This window comes from Onychostoma macrolepis, chromosome 08, assembly GCF_012432095.1.
Source record: "Onychostoma macrolepis isolate SWU-2019 chromosome 08, ASM1243209v1, whole genome shotgun sequence".
Lineage (NCBI taxonomy): Eukaryota > Metazoa > Chordata > Actinopteri > Cypriniformes > Cyprinidae > Onychostoma > Onychostoma macrolepis.
Window position 1 is genome coordinate 23,239,760 of NC_081162.1, and position 12,719 is coordinate 23,252,478.

The window sequence follows — 12,719 nt, forward strand, 5'->3', positions numbered from 1 at the left end:
TGATTGACAACATGGTCCACAACAGTGGCCCTTATTTAATCTGATATGTGCCTCTGTTCTTGGCCTCTTCTGCTTCTTCCTCTGTTTTGCCTCTGTTCCCTTCCACCATGCATCTATACTCTTCTTCTTCCTCTTGGCTGTTGACCCTGATCGTTTTCTGGATATTCATCCGTCATCAGAATTTGTAACTCTTGTGTTGTCCTCTGTCTATATATGCTTTCCAATTGAAGATTCATGAGATGCACCTTTGAGCTACTTCAGAGAACTGGTTGGTCTATATTCTCTTCATTACTGAAAGTCAAGATCCACTTGCAAAATTCATGGCAAATTTACAAAAAGTCTAATAGAAATGTGTAGAAAATATGTTTGACAGTTTATGACAACTAGATCAACCATACAGAGAACTATATAATACATTTTGAGCAACATGATATTAGCAACTGAAAATGTAGGAAACCGCAGACAAACGTACATAATCAGTTGCATGAATGTACCAAAACAATCGCAATTTGTTCAAAAGAATGAGAAACTGCTTTTATGATGTGCACAAGTGACTAGATGATGTGGAGGTTGAACAAGTAGTTTTGAAAATTTCATTTCTGATCTGAGAAATGCACCAAAGCGACTGAGAAAAACTGTAAGGAAGCAAACAGGATAGAGGACTGCAATTTAAACTTGAATGTAAGGAAGTAGAATTAAAATTAATTGAAGCTGAAAGAAATATCACTGCAATTATTAAATAAAAAATAAAGATACATTTATAAATAAACTCTGGACAAAGCTTTGAAAAATGTTTATAAAAGCCTTTCAATTTGAAAACAGATAGATAGATAGACAGACAGACAGATAGATAGAACAAAAGAATGGTAGATAGAACGATAGAGAGAACAATAGATAGATAGATAGATCAACAGAATGGTAGAGAGAACGATAGAATGATAGAACAGTAGAACGATAGATAAAACGATAGATAGAAGAACAACAGAACACTAGATAGAACGACAGACAGACAGACAGACAGACAGACAGATAGACAGATAGACAGATAGATAGATAGATAGATAGATAGAGAACAACAGAACGCTAGATAGAACGACAGACAGACAGACAGACAGACAGACAGACAGACAGACAGACAGACAGACAGACAGACAGACAGACAGACAGATAGATAGATAGATAGATAGATAGATAGATAGATAGATAGATAGATAGATAGATAGATAGATAGATAGATAGATAGATAGATAGATAGAACAACAGAACGCTAGATAGAACGACAGACAGACAGACAGACAGACAGACAGACAGACAGACAGACAGACAGACAGACAGACAGATAGATAGATAGATAGATAGATAGATAGATAGATAGATAGATAGATAGATAGATAGATAGATAGATAGAGAACAACAGAACGCTAGATAGAACGACAGACAGACAGACAGACAGACAGACAGACAGATAGACAGATAGACAGATAGATAGATAGATAGATAGATAGATAGATAGATAGATAGATAGAACAACAGAACGCTAGATAGAACGACAGACAGACAGACAGACAGACAGACAGACAGACAGACAGACAGACAGACAGACAGACAGACAGACAGACAGACAGATAGATAGATAGATAGATAGATAGATAGATAGATAGATAGATAGATAGATAGATAGATAGATAGATAGATAGATAGATAGATAGAACAACAGAACGCTAGATAGAACGACAGACAGACAGACAGACAGACAGACAGACAGACAGACAGACAGACAGACAGATAGATAGATAGATAGATAGATAGATAGATAGATAGATAGATAGATAGATAGATAGATAGATAGATAGATAGATAGATAGATAGACAGAACGGTAGATAGAATGATAGAACGATAGATTGAATGACAGACAGACAGCTAGAAAGATAGATGAACAACAGAACGCTAGATAGAATGACAGACAGACAGACAGACAGACAGACAGACAGACAGACAGACAGATAGATAGACAGATAGATAGATAGATAGATAGATAGATAGTCAGTCACTGTTCTGTAACACTGTTGAGATCTTTGTTGAAACACAAAAACAAGACTATTGGAGTCTTTCTTTCCAACAGGATGTGCTGAGAACTTCTGCTGCATTATAATTAGAATCATCTCTTCCCACCCACTGATACCCGAGCTCAACGGTGGAAGCCGAAAGGTGTCGGCGGTGGCAGGGCGAAAAGTCCACAGAGGGAACTCTGACATTTCCAAATGTATTGTTAAATAAACTGGCAGCGCTGATGTTGGTGACAGCTCATCCATCTGTCTGTTCTGTGGCCCAGAGTGCACACCCACAGCCAAGCGCACTTTGATTTCCTGTCTTTGCCATGACGAATGGCGGCGCTTTGTGGGGGGAGCTGTCAGGGCAGGATTCACAGCCACTCGGAGCGACCCACACATTTCTCTGTTACCAAACCCCCCAAAAGGTCCTGACAGACCAAAGTACGTGTTGCAGGTAATGGGCCTGTCTTAAAAAGCACACATGAGCCCTTTTATTTCATCACTCTCCCGCACTGTAAATCCATTTCCGAAGCCAAACACACTCCATCTGTCTCTCAGCCGTAGACGTGTTCACTAATATGAATTATTCTCATCTGTAGTGGGGTTTTTGGATACCAGTCAGAGAACAACATCTACTACAAATCATGCCATCTTAAATCATAGCTGGTGGTTGTCAAAGGTGTTCAGAAATTTCACCCGCCAAGAATCAACAGATAAATTACCTTTCCTTGAGAGCACTTCCAGAAAAGGCCTCATGAAATTGCCTGACGAGTTTGCTTTTCTGTCCTGTGTTGATGCATTTCCTATTGAAACTACATGTTTAGGTGGGACATATCGCAAAATAGCCGATAATGTTTAGTTATGTCATATCCATGAACAATTATTCAATACTTGCTGGTCGATTGCGAAGGGAGAGACATTCTTATTCTAGAGAGCGTCTGACTGGACAAAAATCAGTGTAGTGTAGGACGGTTATTTACTGTAGTTAACTAAATCTAAAACCATAAAAAAATTGTTACCTGAAATAAAATATAAAAATCTTAAACTTATTTTATTTCCAGTAGTTGCAAATGCATCAGTTCTCATTTTATTTTAGTTTAACTGTAAAGGGGGCATAACCCACACCGTTTCACCCAATCTCATGTTAATCTTGAGTACCTATAGAGTAGTATTGCATCCTTCATATCTCCAAAAAGTCTTTAGTTTTATCATATTTATTAAAGAAAGATACAGTTTTATGATTCTCTCCGAAAAAAGCCGAGCTCCTGGAGGCGCGGCGTGGGTGGAGCTAAAGAGTAACGAGCACTTGAGGGCTGATCGCCAACAAAACAGACATTTGATGCCGTTTCACTTACCATCTGCAGTTCTGAATCATGACCGGGATCTTTTAAAGCTGGGACTGCTCCATCTTTCAGTATCAAACGATGTGCAAATCCAGCGTCAAACTGGGCCTTGTTTATAAAATGTTCGTCAACAAACACACTTGAGAAACTCCGTTGCTGCCCCGAAAAAACAAACTGTATCCACTGTTTACGTAACGCTGAGTTCTTCGGGAAGCTGAACAAGGTTATCTTTCCCTCACAACCAAAAACACACTTCTTTAGAGACATTCTTCCCGAGCGAGTCCCATGCAGTGCAGCCGAATGAAGCGCGTTGATGGGGGTGCTCTTGCTCTCGCACTGGGGTGCGTTTCCTGAACAACGATGTAACTCGCTGATTACCACCGTAGTACGATGTATTGTTTTGGAAATGAACTAGCTAGTCACGACTGTTTCCTGAACACGGTCGCATCTCCATCGTTTGAACCACACTGGTTCAGCAACATAGGGCCATTGTTAATGACGTCACACACATGTTGTGGAGGAATAACAATGCTGCTGTATTTAAAATGGCACCTACTGACTAATTAACTATTTTTTGTTCCCTGTCGTTGTGCTTTATTTGATGTTTGATTCATCGCGGGTAGAGGTCGACCGATTCATCGGTTTTGCCGATTAATCGGCACCGATAGTTGATTGCCACAACTATCGGTTATCGGCAAAAATCCATGCCGATAGTTTTCCGGTTTGCTGGAGTGGCTGAGAAGGGTCCGCTGGCATTATACAGTACGAGAGCGGCCTCTAGAGGCGGAAATCACTGACAGCACGTGTTGTTTATTTTGACACGTGACACTGTGCGCTGCACAGAGCGTGAAACTCCAGACTCGCATTTAAATGCAGCCGTTTTCTATTAAATTACATTATATTTGTCCCAAATCGTTGTGAATGTATAATGACTTCACCCTAGGCTATAAATTATGTATTGTGCATTTTTCAGCAAAACGTTTGTCTTTCTGTGGCTCTAATAAAGTCTGTATGCTTCATATAGAGAGCTGTAATAGATCGCGCTTTCTCTTTCCACTTGCTCTGTTTTTTTAAACACCGAACTTCAAACTCATTTATGCCACATTGTTCATTCTTGAAGCAAACTTATGTCCGTTTGGTGATTAAATAAATTGTTTTAGACCACCACTTGATTTGAACGCAAAACGTCTGGGGTGTGTGTGTGTGTGTGTGTGATGCCTCCGAGTTCTCCTAGACGCAGCGCTGCGCTTTTGCCTGGTGTGTGACTAACTTTTTTTTTTTTTTTTGATTAGATAATTATCAAGTGTTAAAAAATAGAAGCAAATAAAGTGTGTGAGTACACATACAATATCCATATGTATGTAATTTTAATGCTATGGCCTTGTGTAGATATTTAAAGATGGCCATCTTTAAGCATGACTGTTGAAATTAAATGGTAACACTTAACAATAAGAGTCCATTCGTAGCATTAATGAAAACTGTAGAAGTATTGTTCCTTGTTAGAGTGTGTTCATTTCAACATTCACTATTAGCTACTAATAGGCTACATTTTTAAATTTTAAAGTTTATTCTTTTAACATTAGCAAACTATGAAATAACTTTAATGATCAATATAGTAAATAATATTAATATTTTTATTCATTTACAAAGTATGGTTCAGTACTGTTGCTGCTTTTTTTTAAAATAGTAAAGCACTAGCTCTCTTTCAGTATCCATTTTGAAAACTATCGGTTGATTAATTGGTATCGGCCAGTGTGGTCCAACCTAGCTATCGGTATCGGTAAAATCCACTATCGGTCGACCTCTAATCACGGGTTCCCTCTTACGTCATGCTCTGGGGTTCCCTTAGGTATTTATGCACATGCACACTTTTCAAAAATGGAGCATACAATGGACGCGCAAAAATACATAATTAAAATGCATTTTATATTTAGATAGAATGGAAGATACAGATAGTACTGCATGTTAGCTTGCTTGTGGTGCCCATGAGCATATTTATTTAAGCCCATATATCTTATTAACAAGAAACTGGTCGAGAGCTGCAGTTTCAACCACATAAATTTGTGACGCTGATTGCGAACATTCATTTGAACTATGGTTTCGGGAAACACCGAATCGTTGAACTATGCTGGCAATGACGGAATTTGCGACCATAGTTGGCTAACGATGCTTTTGGGAAACGCACGGGCGCGTTCTTCCGGTAGAAGTGCCCATATAAGGAGTTCCACCCTCGTTTACGAAGAGCCACGATCGAAAAAAAACTCTCCGAAACTTTTACGAACTCGGAAGTAAGATTTTTGTCACAAAAATACTCTGTCATACGTCAAAATTGCTTTTTTGTAACTTTGTCCATGCTTAGCATGAGAATTCAACTCTTTAACAGTGTAAACAACTCTGAATGCATGAAACAGCATTGTACCCCCTTTAAGTACTAAAACAACTAAAAAAATAAAAAATAAAGTATATACAAATTAAAAAAAAATAAAAACAATTTTTAAATGAAAACAGAAAATATAAAATTCAAACTTTTAACAAAAGCTATAATAGTATATCAGTAATACTAATAATAACACTGGTTCTGGATGAGTCATCAAGACTTTTGGCATGTTTTCATGGAAGAGAAAGAATGTAAAGTTTAAATCTACACATCTAGAAAAAGTGTACGAAAACATTAGCATGTAGATACTCTAAAAGTGAAGAACAAGGACTAAAAGCTACACAAGTTTGAGTTAACTGAAATAAAAATAAAAACTAAAATATTGGGGAAAAAGTTAAACCAAACTAAGATATATATTTACATAACACTCATTTAAGCATTTTCATATTTAAAATAATTTTAAGTTATATTATTTGTCATAAAATAAAACGAAAGTAAAAATAAATAAATAAATAAATAAAACATCTTCAGTGTCAAACATGTCAAATACACAAATGTAAATGTAACATGAAAATGCCACCATACAGTTAAACCACCAGATTGTGCTTTGGCCTTAAAAATACTAAATAATAATAATAATAATAAATAATAAAACCACAATTAGAATGCTTTAAACTAAACTGAATTAAAAAGACAAATTGAAAAAATTAAAATAAATGTAATTAAAAAATACAATATTATTGTAGATGTTTCACCAGTGACCTATTTTTCCTCACAGGCCTCTCAACAGCCTGAAACAGACTTAGGCTTTCCTTGTCTGTCTAATAAGCAATGATCAGACGCATTTATGGCTCAGGTGATTGGCTCAGAAAATCTTTCTGGAACTCAAGCAAAGGCAGCAGCATCCAGGCCGTATGCGCCAGCTGAGCAATTGCCATTAAGATGGATGAGACTTCTGGATAGCTCTCCAGGTTTATTAGAACTCCTTGAAAATCAACGTACGAGCGGCTTACAGTTGTCTCTGCATATTAAGCCAGACACAAGAAAGTGCTTAAGCATCAGAAAAATGTCACACATCACCTTTAACCAAAGTGAACAGTACCTCTGATGTGCAGTGCAGCATCTGGAGCGCTTGACGGATAAAGAGAGACGTCGGTCAGTGACATGAGCTTGTGTCCTAACAGCCTGCAGATTTGCACATGCAGAGAAGCTTGTTTGCATCTCACACCACAAAGCAGCTGAATCAAATTTGCACAGGCATTAGTTTGAACGCATTGGTGCGGGAGGTGCTCAGTGAAACTGATTCTGAAATCTCTTTACGATATTTAACAAACAACTAATCTTCTGCTCCGAGCTTTCCGGGGAATTCCACTACGGAAGAGGAGAGAATTTTTAATTGGGCTCCTGACAATTGATTTTAATCTTGTAAATCTCTCATCTCGTCACTGTCCCTCTCGTTACGCCGGGCATCAGTGATGAAAACGCTCTGTGCATTATCGTGATGTCATCACAGCGGCTCTGTTGTGATTCTGGATGACAGCCCTGGCCTGAGAGGACGGCATAATTAAATCACGACTATAACACACACACACATCTCCATATCGCTTACATCTTACCAAAATTAAAGCAGGATCATTATATGCATGTGTACGCTGGATCTTTTAAAAAGACCGTTAAAAGGATAAGAGCGATGAGTATTTTTCATCACATGCCTATGGTGCTTGAAGGGTCAAGGCCTCGTCGAAACCACATGCTTTCATCTGTAAATGACTCGGACCCAAACAGCGGCAATGGTCAATGGTCACACACATTGATCAATCAATATCTCACCCACAACTTCAGTAGGGTCACGGATATCATTATCAAAATGAAAGGCTACCGCACTGAAGCATCACAGCAATCATAAGTTGCCGCTTCATCCAGCTATAGATCGAAATCATGTTCCTTTAATGGATTTTTTGCCACCCAGAATTGAAAATTCAGTCATTATTTACTCATTCCAAACCTGTATGTCTTTCTTCAGTGGAAAAATAAATACATAAGCAATAAAAAAATATATAGTAAAAAATATGAACAGATTTTAAAAAGTCTTCAATGCTATGTAAGTGAAAAATATAAATAAATAAATTCAAATTAAATAATAAAAATATGAAGTGATAACAAAATAATTCAATGCAAGTCCCTTTGGATAAAAGCATGTCAAATGCATAAATGTAAATAAACTAAATGAAACATGAAAATGCCACAAGAGAGCAACACTACCAGACTGTGCTTAAAAATAAACAAACAAATAAACAAAATAATGCTGTTAAATATATATTTTTTCTTAAACTTTGGCAGAACACAGAAGAGTATAGTCTATAAAAATGGTTCAGTTGTTTTTGTCTACAATAAAAGTTAATGGGGCCCAAAACAGCATATTTTTTTATGTTGTGTTTTTTTAAATTGATAAATAAACAATTTTTTTCCACAGAAAAAAAAAAAGAAGTCATTTATGCTTGTGAGTAATGACAAAATGTTCATATTAAACAATAACACTGAGGAAATTTTATCTATCTATCCATCCATCCATCGTTCTGTCGGCCTATCATTTTATCATTCTATCTATCTATAGATACATGAACAACATGACTTCATGGCAGAAATATGCCCTAACCTTGCCTGTAAAATACAACACATTCAGTGACATTCAATTAGTGATTTATCAGCTTCTGCAGCTGGACATGTTGAAAACATTTCAGGCCCTCAGGTATTTTTTGTATCTTTTTCATGGTGGTCTGAATAAAAAATTTATTTTCCCTCCTTAGTTTGAGCCGAAGGCCATGAAGCCCAAATAAAGCTCAGCCATTAACTGAGAGGATCTAGAAGGGATGTTTGATCCCTCAAAAACAAGACTCCAGTTCACGCCTACTAACATTCAGTGCGCTTAACGTCTCTGTTAAACGTGAGGATTTGTGCAGCAGGGTGCCCATAAATCTGCAGTATTACCGTGCTAAGATGCCACCGTGAGATGAAGTGTTAATGTCTGTAATATCTCTTATTATATCCCATCTTAACTCAAAACCCCCATCACACCCCCCACTGACAGCCATCTGCAAAACTTCCACATCAGCACACAAACGTATGACATGCCTTCCAGTGCCTTTTTAGGGCAGTTAGCTTATCAAATGTGAGTCACATTTCTTACCCCTGACTCAAATCATGACTATCCTCTTCATTACCTCTAGAACACACACAGAAACGCCGGACAGACTCACACACACATGCAACAACACACTGTGTAATGCATGTTCAGTAGGCACTGATGCAAATGCATGCATACAAAAGCACTGGTTCCTGAACACATCATTCACAGCAAAAGAACTTCAGAGACCCATGAGCTTCTCACTACAACTAGTCTGACACACACAATGCACCTCTAAAAACCATTCACAGAAAAGAAAACCACAAATTAGATCTCTGCTGAGAGAAATCTCAACAATGACACAAATTGTGCTCAGATTTCTCTCGTCCGCAATCAGAGGTACTTCACATTTGCGCTCCACATCTCAAATTCATATTTCTCCAAAGACGTTTTAGGAGACAAAGTTACATCTCCAGTAAATCTCCTGAGCTGTGAAAGAGCAACCCCTGAGCAATACAATTTTCCTCTGGGTTGTGAAGCATGCCCTCCATATTATGCTATAGATTTCCATAATAATATCACAAGCTCTCCGGGGTCTCTCAGAGGAGTTGTTTTGAGTCCTACACTCCCCTGGGTGTTAAGGCGCAGAAGCTCGGCTCAGAGAAATCTGACAGCTGCATTTTTAAACAACTTTAAAATAGGGACAAAATCAGGTGAGTCTATGCACAGAGAAATGAGGTTATTTGGACCCCGTTACCATAGTGAGAGTCATGTATAGTGATGCTCAACACTTGCCTTCTTTCAGGATGTGGGTGTAGATCATCCACAGCATGAGCAGGCAGCAGAGAGACGCGCCTCCGCCGGCACAGAGCGCCCGCATCCCCGACTGCATCCTCACTACGTCCCGCAGAAAATACTCCCGGCACCCAGCCTAGAGCAAGTTCAAAGCAAACTCGGCTACTTCCATAGATTTTCACGGGAATGCGGCCGGGAAGCGAAGAGAGAGTTAATCCGACGTGAATTTACGCGCAGTGGTTTCCATATTACGCATCTCATAAAACGCATTCAAATATTTAATTTGCTGGGAGGGGCATTAAAAAGTCATTATTGAACGGGTACTTGCCCAATTTAATATTTAACAATACAGGCTAATATGTGTTTTAATTAAAAAGCAAAGCAAATCAAATTGATGGAAAACTCATCCAAGCAAAGTAAAATGAGTCATAATTTGGTCCGTTGGAAATTGCGCAAATCCTCTGCGGTCTGGAGAAGTATCCACACAGGGTGAAATGGTCAGTGGTAACAGGTCCAGAATGTACGGATGCTGACTGTAGATGAGCTCGAGACGGAGGTTCGGTTCTGGCTCTTCAGAAATGCGCCTTCTTCAATGTCACTCCGACGTTCCCAAACCAGTTCGCGTCAAATCATACAGAATCTGCCCTGTGGAGTTACAGAGAACAGCAGTGAAGCGTTTCGCGCACATTCTCCGTGATTCGTGGCTGGATTCAGAGTCGAGTTCTCCCTCCTCTAGCACGCGCGCACACACACAAACTCGCGCACACACTCACAATGTGGGGAGAAGGGATGGAGATCGTGATACATTTAACTATTCCGGTTCCTTAACGACTCTTTATGTACTTAAGGGAGAGAGAGAGAGAAAAAAAAAAAAAGAAAAGAAAAATTTCCAATGCAATAAAACTGGTCAGTCTGTGGTCCTAAAATGCATTTTCAAACTAGGTTTTCTTGAGGAATTTTGTATGGGTTTTTACATGTTCCGAATTATTATAGCTTATATAGTATAGGCTACATTACGTTTTGCGGTTAATATGGGGAAAAACGGTTTGTTCGAGTTCCATGAGGACTTGGTCGAAAATCTTCTCATAAATTATTCGTTCGAGAAACTACAAGTCGCGCTGTATGTGTTTGATTCAGTGAAAAGAACCGACTCTCAGAGTTAATCCAGCGGGATTCGAACTATAGTTTACAGGTCGCGCTGTATGCGTTTTATTCAGTAAAAATAACCGGCTTTTCAGAGTCATTCCCTCTGGAATCGAACTGTACTAGTGCCACTGCATGCGTTTTAGAAAGTAAAAGGAAACGTCTTATCGCAGTCATTCCCTCTGGATTCGCAATGCATGCGTTGGATTCAATAAAAAGAACCGGCTCTCCGGAGTCATTCCCTTGCGATTTGGAATATAGCCTACTGGTCGCGTTGTACGTGTTTGATTCAAAAATAAGAACCGGTTCAATAGAATCAATCCTCAGAGAATTTTGAATTTAGTGAAATAGTGAACTGATATAGGCTATATTGACAGGTTGACGGTTTTACAGTTTATTTAGTCTTTATTAGCTGTCCTTAAGGTGACAACAGTACAAGTTATAGGCCTAGGTCAATTTAATAGCCTACTGATATTTCTCCATTTGAATATCCAGTTTTCAATAATCAGTTGTTTACTGTACTAAACAATGCAAACAGGTTGACTATTTCTATATCTCTAGATATATATATATATATATATCTATATCTCTATCTAGACTATATCTCCTACTGACAAAACTACTAATATATATCTAATATATATATATATATATATATGTGTGTGTGTGTGTGTGTGTGTGTGTGTGTGTATGTGTGTATGTATGTATGTATGTATGAATGTATATATATGTATATATATATATATATATATATATATATATATATATATATATATACATACATATATATACATACACACACACACACACACATATGTATATACATACATACAGGGCTGTGACTATAATTGCAATTAAAGAAGGATCTAATATGACTATGAATATCTGGATATGAATACTATATGAATACTATATAGGATTAGATACACAAATAAATAAATGGAACGCCTTCTTTTGTATTTGTGAATATATACATAAAATATCAGCCCATAAAAAAAACTCTTCTAATACAATATGCATAGAGCAGTGTCCATTATCCAAACAGGATGATTTAAACAAAAGCATTTCCATGAGCTTTACATAAAGTATTAAACATGGTCACAATCTATCAAACATATCAGAGTACAAAAGCAGTAATCCTGTTTGACTCTACAATAATGTAATATGGGTTAACAAATGTGTTATATATAGTATGTTACAAATAAGCATCACAAAGACAAAATTCGTAGAAATATTCAGCAAGCTGGAGTGACTGACACAAGAATGCTTTCCAAAACACACACACACACACAAAAAAAAAGTCAAATGGAGTTAAGCTTTTTTTTCTTTGCAAATTCTATGCTCTGTCAATATGTTTTCCCTCTCAGTCTCTCTCTCTCCCTCCCAAAATCTGCACGTCACTCCCTGGGAGATAAGACCAGGTACAGTGCTTCATCTCCATATTTTGGTATTCTGCACTGCACTGCGCTGGTGTACAATCCATTCGCATCTTTCAAGATTCATGGCAAACCACCATTAGACATTTTTTCTCCTTCTGCTATTGGCATTACAAAAACATTCCCTATTCTATATATAAAGTCAGCAATGTGAAATGAACATATTGTTCCACATTGATTATTCACTCACTCTCATGTCTTTCCAAACCAGTATGACTGACCTCTTTCTTTCATGGATCACAGAAGATGATATTTTGATTTCATGTTTTCCCTTTCTAACAACACATACAATGACCAGGGGCTTTCAGGCTCCAAAAAGGACAAAAAGACAAGTAAAATTCTACAATTTGTGTCATATACAGTACATCTTTTGTGGTGCTTTTGTGTCCTTTTTGAAGCAAGGAACCTGGTACCTGTAAGATTTCATTCGTGTAGAAAAAAGCAGTGAA

The 12,719-nt window shown here is 37.8% G+C and overlaps 1 protein-coding gene across 1 annotated transcript in view; it reads right to left on the reverse strand.

Moving 5' to 3' along the window:
- Positions 1-10,967, reverse strand: part of tafa5l (TAFA chemokine like family member 5, like) — a 57,038-nt gene extending 46,071 nt beyond the window's left edge. The window contains exon 1 of the mRNA XM_058785789.1: positions 9,692-10,967. Coding sequence (XP_058641772.1) covers positions 9,692-9,788 — 97 coding nt within the window. The 5' untranslated portion in view covers positions 9,789-10,967. The remainder of the gene's footprint in view (positions 1-9,691) is intronic.
- Between the last annotated feature and the right edge of the window lie 1,752 nt (positions 10,968-12,719).